At 41.3% G+C, this 18,131-nt stretch overlaps 1 protein-coding gene across 2 annotated transcripts; it reads right to left on the bottom strand.

Moving 5' to 3' along the window:
• Window positions 1-822: 822 nt before the first annotated feature.
• On the bottom strand, window positions 823-11,651 carry HS3ST1 (heparan sulfate-glucosamine 3-sulfotransferase 1). 2 transcript variants are annotated; one of them, XM_015862882.2, is made up of 2 exons: window positions 11,482-11,651; window positions 823-3,532 (listed from the first exon to the last, which is right to left on the bottom strand). In XM_015862882.2, the coding sequence occupies exon 2, from the start codon at window positions 3,404-3,406 to the stop codon at window positions 2,444-2,446; it is 963 nt and encodes a 320-aa protein (XP_015718368.1). In that variant the 5' UTR covers window positions 3,407-3,532; window positions 11,482-11,651; the 3' UTR covers window positions 823-2,443. The 2 variants fall into 2 exon arrangements, with proteins under 2 accessions (XP_015718368.1, XP_032300266.1); XM_032444375.1 differs by lacking the exon at window positions 11,482-11,651 and adding an exon at window positions 9,399-9,489.
• Window positions 11,652-18,131: the final 6,480 nt, after the last annotated feature.

The following is an 18,131-nucleotide window of genomic DNA, read 5'->3' as shown; positions in this document are numbered from 1 at the left end:
AGGATATGGCATGGTCCTACTACTAACAGAGTAATGGTGAGCTAGTGGTTCTTACTCTGCTTCTTGTTCTGCATCCACACAAATGTGGGGAGTGAGAGGATGTGCCCTGCTTAGTTACTGTCAAAATACTGGTATTAAATATCACTGTATATCTAAAAACATTCTCAATACCAACAGATGTCAATACTGAGGCTATTATTATATGCTTATGCCATACGCTGCACCATCCCATGTGACCTGATGTATCCCTGCCTTCATACATTCATCTGGCTCTGTGACTGAAAAGGTAGTACCCACATGGCCACAAACCCCAGCAGAATTTTTTCTTTCACAGCAGAAAGTCACTGAAGGTAGAAAGCTGAAACAGGGAAAAGAAGGAGACAAAAGTGAAGGTGGGACTACACTAAGGTGGGAGCCTTTCTCATGAGCCAGAATCTTTTAGGTCAAAGTAGCTCCTATGGAATTAGCAAGAAAATTGTACCATAATGAGTAGCAAAAACCCATCTGTTCCTCCTTACGCAAAACTTGCAATGTTTCTTTTCCATGTTGGCACTTAATAAAGCCTGTTATTTTTTGTATCTGTCTTATGAAAGATGAAACATTATTGCCAGTAGAAACTATCCACTCTTCTTTGTATATTCTGAGTGGATCCAGCAATGGACTATGCAGGCCAGCAATCCAGGAGCCAGCACCCGCTTTTCACTAAATCCACTGGGCTGCAGCTGAACTCATAAGCAACATTTAACTGGAGACTAAAGTGAAGTTGGATCCTAATTACTAATCTTTCAAACTAGAAAACTGTGAACAAAGAGAAAGGAAAGATGCAATTCAGAAAATGTTTTATTGAGTACAATACCATTTCATAGTAGGCTTTCATCAAAGGTCTACTTTATGAAACAAACACCAACAACCTCTCTGAGGTTGAATACAGCTTGGGCAGGTGCACAAGTAGTGGGAAATAGAAGGGAAGCATCTGCAAATTTTCATGCAAGCAGCATAATATGGGATACTTGCATCCAGAGGGTACCTGGTCACAGTGCCCAAGTTTGAATCATCTCACCAGGAAAAATTAACCTATCTACATTTATTTAAATTTTATGAAGGATTGAAACAATCAGTAACAAATTTAAATGTACAAGGTATTGTCACTGAAAGTTCAAAGGGTGTATTTTAGATCACAACATGAAAACTGAGAGCTCATAATGGAAGTACTATAGTAAGCCTTCTGTGAAAACGGGATTAACTCTAATGCCAGAAATTGATGGCTAATGGAACATCAGAACTAACATAGATAGGAAAAACTGTAACTTTTACCAATGTACTAGCATCTAACTTCCATTTTTAGCAGATGGAAGACCATAACAGTTCCTGGAATTTGGGTTAATTCCATGGTACCCGAGGCTGGATCCAAATCTTGGCTTTACATTTCCTGGAAAGAGATTAATTGAATAGCAGCCCATGGGCACTTCTATGTTACATGAAGCAGCTGCTCAACTCATTGAAAAGTGCTCAATACAGTAAAAGTATGTTAATATTTATAAGAATGAAGCTGCTGCTTACTAGAAAGTAGACCAGCTAATTCTTCTGGTATATCCATTGGTTTTCAGTAATGGGAAAGAACGTGTGCCATAAAATTTAGGAACAGCAGTTAGCAGCCTTTAAAATGTCCCCATATTGCTTATATCCTTCCCTCTTTCATAATGAAGGACATATACATTCATAGACTGTAGAAAGTTTTTAGATTAATCAATATCTGCACTTAACTCTGATTTCATGAACTGCTCCCCACAGAATCTTTAAAAGTTTGTCGTGAAACTAGTAGGGTTCTGCCAAAGAATTTGAGGAGCAGTTACTACAGCATTAAATTGAAAGGTAAGTACAGCTGTTATCGTGCTTTATGACACAGTCTTCCACTGTCCTTTAGGTGTGCATGTCCCAACACATATAAATACCACATTATCAATAAATAATTTCATAAAGCAGGATAGAACAATTTCCAAATTACAAGAATATTTTCAGATAAAAAGAAACCATTAGACCACAATTTAGAGCAATAAAAGTGGAAATGTAAAGTTTAGCATATTCGTTAGCAACTAGAGGATAAAGTCCAGAAAGTCTGAAGGATTCAAATAATTCTGAAGGGTTTTGTTGAAATGAATTTCTTATTTATTAAAAAGACAACACATTCTCAAGAGAGCATCTTCTGCAGTGAAATAATTTACTTTCTTCATATAGACACATCATACACAATGTTAACAACCATGAAAAACAATACAAAATGCTTTCAAATTTAACAAGTAGAAAAATATAACTAGTATATATGGCAATTGTGAATCTAATACTGTACAGAAGTATTTATGAATTTTTACAAATAAATTATAGCTTAAATGCCCTTTTTAAAGTTTCTAAATTTACACCAGAACATAGGTTCTCACATTTACCACTAACTTGCCACAAATGAATGCCAGTCAAATGTTCTGCCAACAAGCTCAAAAAATTTCTTGTTGGGCTCATAGAAATACTCATGCAGTTTCTCAAGTAACCGAGTATCTACTTGTGGGTGAGCTCGTCCTTTTGACTCATGTAAACAACGCTCCCTACCACTGTCCCTTAGGCAGTAAAAGCCTTTAGTTTTATTGAAATAAAAGTTTGAAGCATTTATCTGTGGTGATAATTTCAAAAATCTCTCTACCTTCTCTATTTCTGGAAAGGGATCTTTAATTAGTTTATCCCCGTCTACAATGTGGATATGATCAAGGGGAAAATACTTCAACCAGTTCTGCATGTGAACGTAGTATAAGCTTCTGTTTATTGCCTTGTAGTCCACATTGAGTTCACCATCTTTAATCAGGAATTGTTCAATGGAGGGATACGGCTTGTGCTTCTGCATGTGGTTATAGAACACTTGGGTGTAATCTGACAGTACTCTCTCACTTGGGTCTCTTAAAATAAGGAGTAGTCTCATAGATTGGTTCATGTTATAAACTCTTTCAGGCACTTCAGGTGATGTGAAATATGCTGGAGTTTTTTCCACGGTGATCTGATGAGGATAAGAGAATGGCATTTGATTAATATACCATTGCAATCCATTTCTATAATGATCTTCCCAGTCAAAGAAGTGGACTTCGCTTTCTGCTGCTGCAATATCAGGATGAAGACTCAGCATCTCCAACAAAGCTCTTGTTCCACCTTTCCTCACTCCAATAATGATAGTCTGTGGCAGCTGCCGGCATGATCCATTAGAATGAATGTTTTCCTTGAAGTCATTTTTCTGAGATGTTTTCTTTAAAAGCTCTCTCTGAGCAGACTGAGCAGAAGTCTCAGCCTTTGAATTTATAGCTGGTCTGGAAGGCACTATCTGAGGTTGAACAATGAGCAGCACAGCTCCCAGCAGAAAAGCTGCCATGACAGAACTTTAGTCTGGTTTCACTCAAGCAGGTAATGGGGCATGGAGCGAATTCTACCCAGAACAACCTTTAAAAGTTGTTTTTGTTTTGCTGAGTGGATGCGTATTTCTCAAACAGAAACCTTTCTGAGAGAAAGAAAGAAAAAAAAGAAAATAAGACAGGCACATTATTTTATACTCGGTTATATTAGTACTAAAGCCACACTGCAAGTATCTTTTGATTTTCAAAACTGAACCAACTTCTTTAGATTTCTGAACTCTAGCCTCATAAATCACCAGAGAGAATTAAATTCTTTAAAGACAGCCACATACCATAATGCCATGAAAAAAATGATTGCAAGTCACCAGGAGACATGAATATTCTCAGTCTCTTTCTAAGACCCAAGATTTAGAGTTTTATTATTTTTAAATTTAATTTCAGCAGAGTTGAAGTGGTGCTTTCTTTGTTTCTAAATGTGCAAGAATAGATCTACTTTAGGAACTAAACAAAGGGCTTGAACAAGGAAGCTTCCTCAAAGAAGGTCGTGTAGTCTCCTAAGGGAACTAGATCATTTATAAGGATCCTTCCAATCCAAGCCATCTATGAATTTATGTTGTGACAGTAGCCTGAAAGTAAAGCCTCCAGGGAAAAAGGTTCATGTGATATGAAGAGAAATGTGAGAAGGCCACATTCTCACAGAGAGAAGCCAGGAAGGTCTCTGAGTGAAACTGTAGACCATAGCAAGGCTGCACCAATGAAATACTAAAAGCTGTGGTCCCAGCTGAAATATTCATGGACAAAACAGGCAATGAATATTGCTGAAGGTAACTTCCAGAGTCAGGCAACCAGACTGATGTAAACAACTAACTTCATTTATTAGAGAGATGTTTAAGGTGAAGGTCGGATTTTAAATGCAGTGCTTGAAGTGAAATTAAAATGGCCTCACATAACAGACCTGTTGGATGGTCATGTTGGCTGTGTATAACAGTTCTCTAGATTTGGAAGCTTTCATAAGTCATATAAGCTCAGTGGAAGGCTGGTGTTATTGTATTATAAACGTTGTGGTATTGTCTAACTCCACTTAGAAGTGGAAGCCCTGATGGCAGAGAATCTGATTGCTCTGCCTTACTGGGCTACCATAATTATGAATTTAAGCTCAGAACAATGCATACTGTACTAACTAATGAGGGCTGAAATAAGAAATTACGTATGAACAACCTGAGGAACTGCAAGGGTTAGGCTTTGGAAATTCTCCAGAGAATCTGAAAAGAAGCTAATGACTTTTCCACAATAAGCTAAGTCCCAGTGTGACAGGGACTAATGACGTGCTTCCAAGTCATCTAGAAAGTTGTTTGATAGCTTTGCATTTACAGAGGTCACGACTCCATCCTGAATGGAGCAGGCTGGCTTCCTGATGCTTGCTACTGATTATTACTTTTCTGCTTTCCCTTTTCTAATCATTTGTAAAGAGCTACAAGGCAGTGATATTGTTAGGAAGCAGAAATCAATGCTGGAAGGAGTGGGAAGCAGTGTGCCTCAATAAATCTGTAGTCAAGGATTCTCTGGGTGCCCGTGGGCTGTGAGCTCATGGCCATGTCCTATCTTGGACACAAAGTTGCGCCCTAGGCTGTTCTATGATGTCTGATCATGAGAAAACTTGGCAGAGAAATGTGTTGTTCTTCCAGTTTTTGTCTCTGTTACAATTTTGATGTGGTTGAAAGAACTCCATTTCTGCTGTCAATTTTCGGCTCTCCTTCCCTGTCCTCACCGTTCTCAATTAAATGTACTTCAGTTTCAAAAAGAAATAATCCCAGTTATTAGCCCTTCACTAAAGATGTCGTGGGGGGCTGTTGTGGATTGGACAGCAAATAATTCAGTACTGATAAATGCATTGTTGATGTCCTCACTAAATATTCTGCCATCACATTTAGTAACAGTCTGAGCAAATGGCCTAATTAGATCAGTGCCCAATGGGCAGCTCAGAACATAAGAGCAAGAAAACATCAACTCTTCTTGAATTTTAAGGTCACAGATTAAAGGAATAGCCACTTACTGTAGAGTATATTTTAAGAGTTACAAGCTCCATAAATAGTAAGCCTGAGTCGTTGTCCTAACACCTTACTGGAAAAGCATAATAGGATTTCAGAGAACAGGTTGAATTGATGTTGAAAGGAGTTAAAACCTAATGGTAGGAACCCTTATTTCTATAGCAGTCAGTTTGAAATATGTTCTGCTTCCAGCAGAGTTGTGTGATAAGCACTGTTCCTCTGGAAAGATTAATTTAGGGTTAGCTAAGATTAGCTGCTAATCTCAAATATTAATAAGCAAATACAGTGATCTTAGCAATGCTATTTTATTTGGGATTGTTATTTTTAAATTCACTGGGATTGTTTTTAAAATTCATAGTTTGCATAGTACTTCACCACCAGCTCCATGTTACTCTAGCCTTTTTATGGCTGAGTATAGCATATGAAAGTTTTAGGGGAAGTAAGACCTGCTTAAAAGTGCCCCTATAGGACAGTGTCCTATAATTCAGCCATATAGAGTTTGATTATTTTTTTCCCTCCACAACTGCTTGTTTAGGTGCAGATCAGGAATACATCAAGTGTTCCACACTGTGAACACAGTAAATGCTATGGATTCTGTAGGAGTATTCCACAGCATTTACTGTCCTTATGCACATCCAATGAACTATGTCAGTAATTATGCCATTCCAAATATATAAGCCACTGTTGTTTTACTTGCAAGCAATAAAGCTTTGTCTGCTTTTTCCTTCTGGACTCCTTTGTTTGTTTCAAACAGTACATTGTGAGATCTGAACCAGTTGTTGCGTTGTGTTAGACTAATGCAACACAATGGACATGAGTGTTCCTCTAAATTCAGCACAAAACATATGTTGTGTGGGCAAAGCAGTGTCCAGGAATAAAACTACATGTAAATTGGTTGTCATTCAGCCTTCTTCTCTCTGCCCTCTTCAATGCTTTGAGCAGATCTGCAATTTGGTGGCTAGAATTACTGCAGTTTATATAAAATGATGCAAACGTGTATTCCATAGCTTTATAATTTGTGGGTCTGAAAAACTGTTTCAACAATAATAAGCATGCACTGAAGATTTTATAGCAGCCACTCTGCCAAATTACTTTTCTGCTTTAAGAATTCTCTTCACTGCCTCCACAAGTCATGCAGAGCATACATGACTGCACTCGGTGACTTTGTAGTTCAGATTAATACAAAAATTTAACTGACAGTCATTACCATTGCATTTGCTACAAGTAAACGAGCAAGCTGGTAAAAGAAACAGTTTATGTTAAATGACGCTTTGAAGATTATACCAAGACTATTCAAGAAGTCTAATTGCTTTTTCTTAAGCTTTTCTTCAGCTTACTCCAATTGATTAGTAAACTGTGCCATACTATTTATTCAACAAGATTCAGTGTGGACAGTGCCAATCAGATCAGCTTTCATGATTAAAACCTCTTCCAAAAGTAACAGTAATTTGGAAATAAATTGAACCTTTTCTCACTAAGCACAATGAAGAGCACAGCTGTCGTATTTCAATGACTTTTAAGCATATTACAGTACTCTTTGAAATTTATGTTGCTATTTTATGACTTCTGATTATCTCCTAACACATTACCACGGTATTTTAATGCCTCAGTATGTTTATCTTCTCGCAATAAGATGGCATAAACTACCTGAATTATATATAATATTTAGTTTTATTAGCATTAACAAAATTAGATTGATAACTTCATTTTGCCAGAGTGCGGTGTGGGGGTGCGTTCAGAGCTGAACTTTCCAAAGAATATCAAGTTGGCTGCCGGAACAGGTGGGAAGAAACATAAGGACTGTCTGTAGGGCAGCCCTAAGTGGGAGATACAGGCTGCTGGCAACCTGACAGTGAACACTTCACAAAACAAACAGTCAACACACTAAGAGGTGTAGCAGAGCTAATGGACACATCTGCTGCCAAGACAGTGACTGGGAAAAAGATGACTACGCGAACCCTTCCATGCACATGGAGAGGTCTCCAACTTCATTATACAGAAACTATAGTTTTATGTTTTTCCCAGGTGTTGAGGAAAACCATGTTAAGTTTCAGGCATCCTCACTTGCTCCTTATGAAGCTGAAGCCCTTCACTGGAGGGATCTTCACATACATCTGCAAAAACCCAGTCTGGCTCAATTGAGAACTACAGATCAGTTGTTGATATTTGTCTCTAGAGGGAGATCAGAGTTGAGAATCAGAGGGAGATATTCTGCTTTTCAAGGTATTCTCAGTATTGCAGATGGGATAGAACCCCAGGACAGCTCGTGGGTTGTACCTCCCTTTGCCCTAGAACTGCAAGTTTGGGCACTCGGCAGATTAACACCACTGGCTGTGCTCACAGATCTACTATGTGGATTTCTGTTGGGAGAAAAATCCATAGTTGAGCAAACCCTACAAACACCTTTCTGTACTGATGAAAAGCCAGTGACCTGATCATTTGTATTCAGAGATGCATTTTAAGAAAACTAAACTAGATCAATTCAAAGTGTATTTGAAACTCATCAGGCCATTGAAATGAACAGTGTATACTTGTCCCCTCTAAGAGGAGATGATGTCTGTCATTAAGATACATTCCTCAGTTGTTTGTATGAGCTCTTTCAAGTGGCTTTTTGTGTCCCATTAGCACAAAACACAAAGCTATCACTTACAGATCAGTCAAGAGCTTTTCCTGAACAGAAAAGAAGCAAATATATACATTTTTTTTCCATCTGATCTAATTTATAAAGCATCTTATTTTCCTCAAAAAGAATGGAAAGATACTATTTTGAATGGAAAGATACTATTTTGCTGTTTTTAACTGTTATATGGCCTCCCAACACCCTCTTTGTGACAAGGTGCTTCCCACGCTTACCCCACATACTGTATTTAAATCACGTTTTAAAAAGTTTAAAGCAACATGTACCAATGAAATGCATAAACTCTAGTTTCCACTAATTAACTGCAGGCAATTGCCTACTTTAGTGAGTGTTACAGAAACAATTGAACTACATTAACCAGAACTACGTACAACCGAAGCCATGGACCTCTAGGGGCATAAACTATTGATCACCATATTAGATATTAAAAATAGCTATCTGTGCATTAAGAGGTGAGGTACAAAGGCAAGCAACTGTATTAATCTGTATTGCAGTGCCTAAATGATACTGCCCACCTATTCCTTAGACTACATTCCATGAGTTATATTAAAATATACTGCACAGAGAGTAGAGATTAAACCATAGGTTTCACTGTTATAGTCAGCATGTTAAGAAATCTAATAATCATTTCAGTGCAGTTAGGGAGATATATTACTTATCTGCTCCAAGACTCTGTATTCTTAAAAAGTCCCTAAATTTTGGTTAGGGGAACTTAGCAAAGCTGAGCAAGGTTGACTTGATAGGAAGTATTTTTGGCTGAGATCTGCTCCATGCCTGCACCTGCTGTGATAAATACAGTTTATATAAATTAGCTAGGTCACCAGTTCGCCCCTTTTAAAGAAGGAGTTCAGCTCCAGTGTGAGCAATAAAGTAGGAAATTTATAATAGACTGTGGTTATATATAACGCTGCACTCTTTTTCTTAAGGTCAGAAGGGACCATTGCAACGTTTCATGCCAGGAGATCATAAAAATTTTTTAGAAGAGAGAATACCCTACATTCCTGAGAACCTCATGCAGGTAAAAGGAAAATAGGCCATTACAGCAGAATAAAAATAAACCTGAAAAGCTCGGAATGCACAGAACCTTTTTGTACTGAATGCTAACATGGAATCCCCTTACCACCTTCTTCTAGCAATTGCTTAGCACCCTGTATTACTTTTTTCCCCATAAAGAAAGGGAAACATGCAGTATCACTGGCTTCCCAGCACCCCCCAAAAGCCTACACATCCATCCAAAATGGATAAGTTGCCTCAGTTCCCCCCCCTCCACCCCAGAATGGGTCATGACCTAATGAGGAAGCAGAAATGCATTGCTTTCTAACTTACCAAACCTTTCCCCAGGAAAACAATCCGGGTGAAAGGCAGCTGTGTCCGTCCTGCCCCCCTTGTGTACAAAGGCTCACCTTAACAGAATGTACTGAAAGAGGAACACAGCGCATGAGGCAATCCCATTTCCACTACCCCTGCTAAGCAACACTTTTCCTACCACTCTACCAACACAGGCCTTATTTCAAACACCAGCAAGATACTGAAAGTGGCAATAGAAACAAAATTAAAAATAAAAATAAGTAACCCTTTAAGTAAACTTTCAGGTTATACTCAAAGCTGATTTCTGTCTGCCTCCTTACTGGCACTCAACTTCAGAATAATACAGGAGCAGAGCAGTGGTGAGGTCGTCCCTGTATTAGACTTAACTAACCCAATCCCTTTACCAAGCAGAGTACTGCCTGGTGACCTGGAGGGAACCTTCCTGCTCGGGAGTGGGAAGTGAGGTGACACAGCTGGAGCTTCCATCCTGGGCTACTCAGGGGTATTTACAGCTTTCTTGCTCTCTAATTATCAAAACTTCTCAGGGAAATGCATCCATCTGGGGCTGTGGTAGCTTCTTGGCTCCGGGTGGCATTTCTGGGGGTGGGGAGGGAAAAATCCCAGGCTGATCAATAGGCTAAAAACATTTATGTCTTCTTCTGTGTATCTATACATGAATATATTCTCATGGATTAGAAAACTGTTTTCTATTCACTCTGATGTTGTCTGATGTCTGTACATTTTTATGGTCAATTCAGAATAACCAAGGTAGTGTCCTTGCAAGGAGGGGGCATTGATAAGAACCTGGCAGTTCTGGGGTTGGAATTCGCTCTGTTAAATCAGTGCCTTTCCACTGCAGCAGCTGGCTTGGCTTCAGATGTATAATCTTGGTAATGACCTACTGCAGGCACTCACTTGACAGTGTACTACCAAAAAAACTGCGTTTTCCTAAAAGGGAAAGGGGGGGGAAAGGAAAAAGAAAAAAAAAAAGGTGGGTGCTGAAAGGCTGGATATGTGTGAGATCTGCAGCTGGTGCTGGTAGCTGTGCTGTTACTGAAAGGCGCTCATTTCTGAGCAAGGTGGGAAATGCACTTCTTCAGAAGCACAAGAAATGCTGGCAGATATATATCTGCGTATGCAGATATGAAGAAATAAAATATAGTAATATTTTATCATTTGCATATGGGGTTTGAAAGCCAGACAATTTATGGGCATATACTGAACAAAACCTGTTTTACTAAGCATGCCTCTTGCCACACACACTGCAGAGGCTCACTGTGAGAGCAGGCAGTTGAAGGGGTCTCCCGTGCCCGTAAGATGCCCCTGCAGGCGCCACATCCCCACACCACTCAAGACTGGTTTTCAGGGGACTTCCCAGGTATTTTTGCTCCCCCAAAGAGGAACAAAAGCCCTCAACTTACTGCACAGAGAGGAGAGCCCTCTACGTTACCTCCCAGCCAATGAAGCTGGTGGAATTGCTTGTATCTAGCTGGGTGCTTTTCCCTCATCGAGGACTGAAAGACAAGATCAGACCAAGGCTGCCAACGCAGCCTCCCAGCATCTTTTCATACCCCAAAATCTGAACCTCTCTCATCCTTAGCCCTGGAACACGCTGAGACCAGCAGTGCCCAATACCTACGCTGTTCTATTCTGGGCAGCTCACCTCTGACAGGCAAAATAGAAGTGAGCCCCAGGGAAGGTTTTGCTCCGAGCCCATCCCGCCCTCCAGCTGGGCGCGCTGCACCTGCCCGGTTCCAGCGTCCGCCGTGGGAACGGAGCAGAGATGCTGAGCGGAGCAACACCAGCCGCCCTGCCTCCAGGTAGAAGCCCTGCGCTCCACCACGCCGCTCCCACGCCCGGCACTCCGCCTGCAGTGCCTCTGTCGCTCCGACACATCACCTACCGGGAGCTAAGGAAACAATCTGCCCAGGGGACAGATCGGGACAGACCTGCTGGCCGCGTACCCCACTTTCTTCCCACTCTTCCTCCCCCAGTTCCACGACAGCGATGCCTCTCGGAGGCCGTCTAAGCGAGCGGGGCTCTACGCTCGCCCAGCAGCCAGCACCCCAAACGTTCCACGGGACCCTCGCGCATCACTCACCGCCAGGGCGCGGAGCCGTAGGGCAGCACCCTCCGTGCTGTGCCATGAGCGCCCGCGGATACCGCAGCCGTGGGAAGCGCTCCCGGTGGTAGAAGCAGCGGCTGCGGAGCGAGCACCAGCTGCCGCCCGCCTCACCCGCCTGGAAGCGGCGCCCGGCGCCCGCCGCCAGCGCGTTTGTACGGCCCCCGCCCCGCCCCGACGGCGCGTCACGGTCCCTCCGCCCGTCCTCCTCGGCCCGCCCGGCCGCGCTCCCCCGCCCCGTCCCGAGGGCGGGCACACGGGGCCGTCCGGGCTGGGCGCCGCCGCTCCCCCGTGGGCCGGGGCGGCGCCGGGCGTCCTAAGGGCGGGGGGAAGCTGTCGAGAGATGGCTGGGCAGAGTGCGGTGTGAGTGCGCGTCTATACGCGCCGCCGCGCGCCTATATGTATTAAAAGACATAATAAAGATACATATATAAAATAATAATTAATTCAAGTAATAATGCAGGCCCGTAGGAATAATTTTGCTTCCTTCCTGTACCTATAAAAACACCGGTACGACGTCTCCTGAGTGGGACCTGCCTCCTCCACTGATGGCACTTCTTACGTTTTCTGGACTTTACAAAGTGGCTTTGATTTGTTCTTTCCCTGCACAGAAGCGTTCTTTGTTCTGCCGGGACAACTCGAAGTGGAATGGTTATACTGAATGAAAAAACTGGAAGCCACAGTGGGAAGGGCAGTGGGAAAAAGGCTTTCCAGGCATATATATAAGGAACAGGGTTAATCTATTGAAATAGATCTGTATTTACCAAAATCGGATCTATTTATCTATCTATCTATCTATCTATCTATCTATCTATCTATCTATCTATATATTTTTTTCAAGAGGCAGTATGTTTGAAATATTAATAACATGCTGCATCTCTATTTAATCAGCAGCCAAAGTCTCTTAAAAGAGGGATGTAGCTAATTTCTAGCATGACTTTGGTCACTTCAGCCCTGCTCCCATCCAAAGGATGTCATACAGTCCTCAACACAGCAGTTCTTTGTGCAACCTTGTCTCCTGTGTGCAGGTGTGGGCTGCTCCTAAGGAGTGTGGATTGGCAGCATTTATGTACAGGTCTCAGCACAGTTTGCCCAGGGAGATAACCTGCATAATAGCAGATCAGCATTCTCCTAGCTATGGTTGGATGGCAGCCTGTGGCCTCACTGCAGATGAGGGTCAGTATAACATGTCCTGATTTATCATTTATTATTATTATTATTTTCCTGTTATAAACTCTTCTGTACTGTAGTTTGACTCCACAGTTTTGCTTGAAAATAACAGCTGCTTGTGCATCAGCATTGCTGGAAATCTGCTCTCCAATGGCAGGCAGTGTTATTGATTTAGGGTTTGGTGTTTAAAGTTCTGCCCGTGCTGGCAGAGCTGTTTGCACAAGCACTGCAGGGCTGGGTTCCCACTGTGTACCAGGCAGCGTTTTCCATCCTCCCACTAGAAGTGCTTCTTGTGGTGGTTGTGTGGGGACTGCAGGTTGGTGTGAGCCAGATGCAAGCATTATAGAACAGTCTCTTTAAATATGCCATGAATGAGAGAGATTTCCATCACCTTTAGTACAGGATGCTGGGACACTGACTGTGACACACTCACTGTTTGCTCACTCCTTGAGTTCCAGCAGTAGGAATGTCAGCTCACGCGTGCCTCCTGCACCAAAAAGCAGCTCAGTGCACTGCTGCTATGTCAAACTTCTCATGCTGTGTGTTTTGTTAAATCCTTTTCCTTCAGTATTAGCGTGCAGTGGCATTATAACAGAACTAATCAATTATGGGACTTTGCTTGCTGACTTCTGTTGAGAGATGCAGAACGAAGATGCAATGTTTATTTAAATATCACCAGCAATTTCAAGTGGATTAAAGGATGTAGGTGTGTGGGGGAGCTATGTTGTTTACAAATGGTTGTCTGCCTCAAGCCCTGAGAAGGCAAACTTTGGTGTGGCCAAATTAATTAGTAAAATAAATATGTAAGTGAAAATCTGAGGAATAAACATCACTCCATTTGGTTTAGGAGTGGTATCTCTAAATAGAATTCTGTCAAAGGTTTGCAAGAGTCAAGTGCAGATTCTTTAAGAAAAGCACTATAGAACAACCAAATTTCTTTAATTTGATGTTTTTTGCTTATTTAGCCTATGTTTTCTGTATTCAGGCTTACTGAATCAATTCAGTGATTTTTTTTTTTTTAAAGTAATAGACATCTGCAAATACTGTACTTTTAATCTGTAAAATAGTTTGTTATTAAAGCAAAACAAAACAGTAACAGTATCTTTTTACTTGTATCTTGTATTTAATAACTTAGATGGGTGGACTGTTTGTTTGGACTAGGAATGTGTTGTGAGATCCTACCGAGAGAGTAGTCGTGAATGGCTCAATGTCCTTATTGAGATCAGTGACACGTGGTGTCCCCCAGGGGTCAGTACTGGGACCAGTGCTCTTTACTGTAGGGATGGAGATCAGCCTTGCTGATTAACTCTACTATTTATGGCATATTAGTTTGTTCTGGCTTTCTTGCAGACAGGTAAAAATCCAAATGCATAAATGTTGTTCAACAGCTAAAAATTCAGTCATATGGGATCAGTTTTTCTTCCAGGTGATCTCTAGATCAGATACGATGATACCCATGCGATGTTTTACATCAAATCTTGATATAAAATAATCAAAGGATGAACAAATCACAATGTTATTAAGTAGTTTGTTCCAATTGTGAACTATCAAAATAACAAGAGAGAATATCCATACCTCTTAATCTGAAGGTATCTACATGTAGCTCCTAGCCATTGCTTTAATATTATCAATTGCTTATCCCGGTAGTTTGAAGATATGTTACTCCAAAATATACTTTCTTATTCTAAAAACAAACAAACAAACCAACAAAACCAACAAAAAAACCCCAAAACTTTAAAATTGAAACTCTCAAACTTTCACATTGGAAACATTTTCACAAGGCTTTGATAAGGAGCCCCAGTTGACAATGAGGTGTCAAGATCTGTCAGTTTCTCCATTCTTAAACTAATTCTGTTGCCATTGACATGTACTCCCTACTTTCTAAATTCTAAATTTCTGACTACTTATGAAAGTCCAGACCTGTTCTGACTGTATGTTTCTTTTTATGAAGCAGATTTGTAATTTCCTCAAAGCAGATTTGACATGATGGTGGTAACTTCCCTTCAACTGTGGGAAGACTGGTAGACTTCATACAGTAACTACTCATGTTCTGCATTTTTATTCCATTGATTGAGAACTGACTAATCTAGGGGGAAAAAAAAAAAAAAAAAAAAAAAAAAGGAAATGAGAATTCCTAAAGGCAAAAGAATGAGAATGGAAATTAAAATTATCCGTGCAATGTTGCCAATATTCATTTACACTTCCCTCGTTCCCCGAAAAGGAGGATGTGAAAATAGGATGTTGGATGCCACCAGAATTCCAGCATATCCTGGATGACTGACATGTCCCGCGCATTCTAAAGGAAGAGTTGTTCTACCCATACAATAGATGAAATGGGAGCTGCTTGGAGGAATCAATTCTGCATGTGTTGATGACAAGTCATTCAGAGCTAGGGTCAGAAAATCTGGGGACAGAGCAGGAGACAGGGCCAGTGCTGGCGACAGGAAGGCACCGGGCTTCCTTTAGCAGATGAGGGTGCCTCTGCAGCAGCGAAGGAGGAGGTAATGACTCACGGGAAGCAGTGCAGCTTCCAGTAGGGGCCTCAGCACAGAGGGGCTGAGGTGCTCTGCTTAGCTGGCTCTGCAGCTCTAGGACTGGCTGAGGCTGTTTGAAGCACATGGATTCATGCATCAAGGGTTGAGCTCCTTCTCAACTGCATTTGCAAATTTTCTTTCAAGCCCTGTGCCACCACTCCACTGTTACTCACTGTGTTTTGGAAATGCAGAGGTGGAAAAAGCTGAAAAAGCAAAGACATGAAGATTACTTAATTGAGACAACACTTAAAGCTTTCTCTGTATGGTCTACATTGGCTGCCTGTTACATAACAAAGTGTAGATTTGTCAGGTTGAAGGAATGCAGTTATGACTTAAGCAATTTAAGACAATTCCAGCTCACAGATTTCTAGATTTGTCACTGGGAAATGCACAGGGGGAAGCAGGGAGGAAATAGTGCTGTAATCCTGGCAGCTCAGGGAATTCAGAGGATGGCTTATAAAAGACATTTAAATAGACATATTCTAAACCTATTTTAAATTGAGGAAAAAATAGGTATGTTAATTTAGGTCTGAAATGTCAAGAAGACAGGTTGAATTCAGGACTGGTATGTAAAGATACGAAAAATGTGCTGATTAGGTGTGAAAAGCAAAGGACATGAAAAGGAAAGTATGGAATAATGGTATCACAGTATCATGGAATCACAGAATCATTAAGGTTGGAAAAGACCTCTAAAATCATCCAGTCCATCCACCAGCTCATCCCCACCATGCCCACTAACCATGTCCCTCAGTGAGTGTGTTTCTTAAACACCTTCAGGGATGGTGAGCCCACCACCTCACTAGGCAGCCCATTCCAGTGCCTCACCACTCTTTCCCAGAAGAAATTCTTCCTGATATCCAACCTGCCCTGATGCAAGTTAAGGCCATTACCTCTCATCCTATCACTGTTATGTGGGAGAAAAGGCCAGCTCCCACCTCACTTACAACCTCCTTTCAGGTGGTTGGGCACATGAGGTTTAAGTCAGCCTTTGCTTGGTTGACATACATTGACAATGTTCCTGTTTCCTACACACTTTAGATTTCTCCCCAGAGGCAAGTACTAACGAGGTGCTGAGGCTGGATGTGACAGCTTGGCTTGTCACATGTATGCACTCACAAAAGCTGGGTGAAGGTGAGACATGCAAAGGGAACTCTTGAAATGAAAAGGGAAAGAGAATTGTAATTCTTTGATAACATTGAACCTACCCAGTGGAATAAGTAGAGGATTAGTATGAAGATTCCACGTAGCACCACCTCATAGCACAGCTGATAATTTGATTTAGAATGGTCTCTGTTACATTTGCAGCAATACCATGGCCTGCTACTACATTTCCTTTAGACAAAACATTATCAAGTTTGTATTTTAAGCTCCAGGAGTTCAGCACTGAGGAGCACTGAGTTTTGTACTGCTGTTAAGTAAGGGGATTGCCAAAATCCTGTCGTTCAGTATAAACATTTAAAACCCATCTTTTCCTTTCCATATCTGAAGTGAGTGCTGTTTGTAATAAGAAAATAAGGATTATTACTTAGTTATGCAAGACTGGGGATGATGGCTTTTGCCTGATCTGAAGAATGTTTGGTTTAACAAAGTAAAGGGAGAATAAAAGATTAGTAGTAAATTGACAATGGATGAGATCCAGGTTCTAGAAGATGTGTCAGACTTATTACAGTTCTGCAAGTAATTAAAGTTTTACCTCTGAGAATGCAGTACCCCTTTAAGGTACGGGTTTGCTATATAAAGAGAAGAGGAATAGCGATTCAGTGATAATTGGTGTGGTGTGTGCTGGCAATGAGAGCTCTGTGTAGGAGAGGCAGAGGTGAGAGTGGAGTTGTTGCTGTGGTGCAGATTTTTCTGTGTTTCTGTTCAGTTTGACATCCTAAAGACAGCAGAGCCTTGAAAGGCCAGCAAGATTTTCAGTGCTGAAAAGGCCAGTCTGTCCTTTTCCATCTCCACCCCCATGCTGCCAGACCCATTGGCTGGGCAGCATTTGCCAAAGGAACAGAAAACTACCAGTGCCACAAGCAGGAGCATTTTTTCCTGCTGGTTTCATTCCTCACTGATGCTTTGCCCCGGCTAGATCCTGCAAAGCCAGCATGTGGCCAAGAGCTGGTGCGCAAAGGCCGGGAGCTCTGTATTCAGTGGTTCTGAGCCGTGTGGGTATTTCACACTTGAAACTGGAGGAAGAAAAGTTAAACGCTACTTTTTCCCTTGGGAGTTACTTGCAGTGTGCAGACCATTTTAGTGATGTGAGGTGACAGCAGTCCAAACACCTGAGCCTGGCTATGCAGTTTTACATCCAAAAAAAACCACCCAAAAAACAGAGAGGAGGCAGGGCAAATGGCTGAGTGCAATTGCTTTCCCACTCAAGCATCATTATCCTTCCAGACTTGTAATTTCAGAGCCTCATGCATTATTATGTGCTCAGCCAGAGAGAGAGAAGTTTCTCTAGTCACAGCCATGTAGAAATGTAAGGAAATAGCCAGACAATCTCCATAAAGCAACTTAATTCTTTGCTCAGTCTTCGGGCTATTCTCAGTTAGGAGTGCCAGGCCTCAAATTATCTGAAGAGAAAAAGCGTTTCACTCTTCAGAATAGCAGCATTTCCCTGTTTTCCATCTCAGTTTTTAGAGGGTGTAACTGTGATTAAAGGTACTATTTTGCATTTTTTGTTTTCCTGTACCTGCCTCCTGCTGGAATATCTGTTACTGGTTTTTCTTTTGTATCACTGTGTGCTGTAGAAGCAAATCCCTGTCATACCAATGTTGTATTATCAGTGAAAACTTAATATATAAATACTAGGTACAAACTGATCTGCATACTCTAATTAATACATACTCTCCTGGTTTTCTTCACTACGTGAAGGAAAGACTTTTGGATGAATTTATTCTCCTTAACTCAAATACACACTTGCGTGAACTAGGAAAT

The sequence above is a fragment of the Coturnix japonica genome, chromosome 4 (assembly GCF_001577835.2).
Source record: "Coturnix japonica isolate 7356 chromosome 4, Coturnix japonica 2.1, whole genome shotgun sequence".
Taxonomy (NCBI): domain Eukaryota; kingdom Metazoa; phylum Chordata; class Aves; order Galliformes; family Phasianidae; genus Coturnix; species Coturnix japonica.
This window is presented reverse-complemented; position numbering and strand designations above follow the sequence as displayed.

Bases quoted from the DNA above. Each gene is read 5' to 3' on its own strand.
- HS3ST1 (XM_015862882.2), bottom strand. From the start codon at position 3,406: ATGGCAGCTTTTCTGCTGGGAGCTGTGCTGCTCATTGTTCAACCTCAG.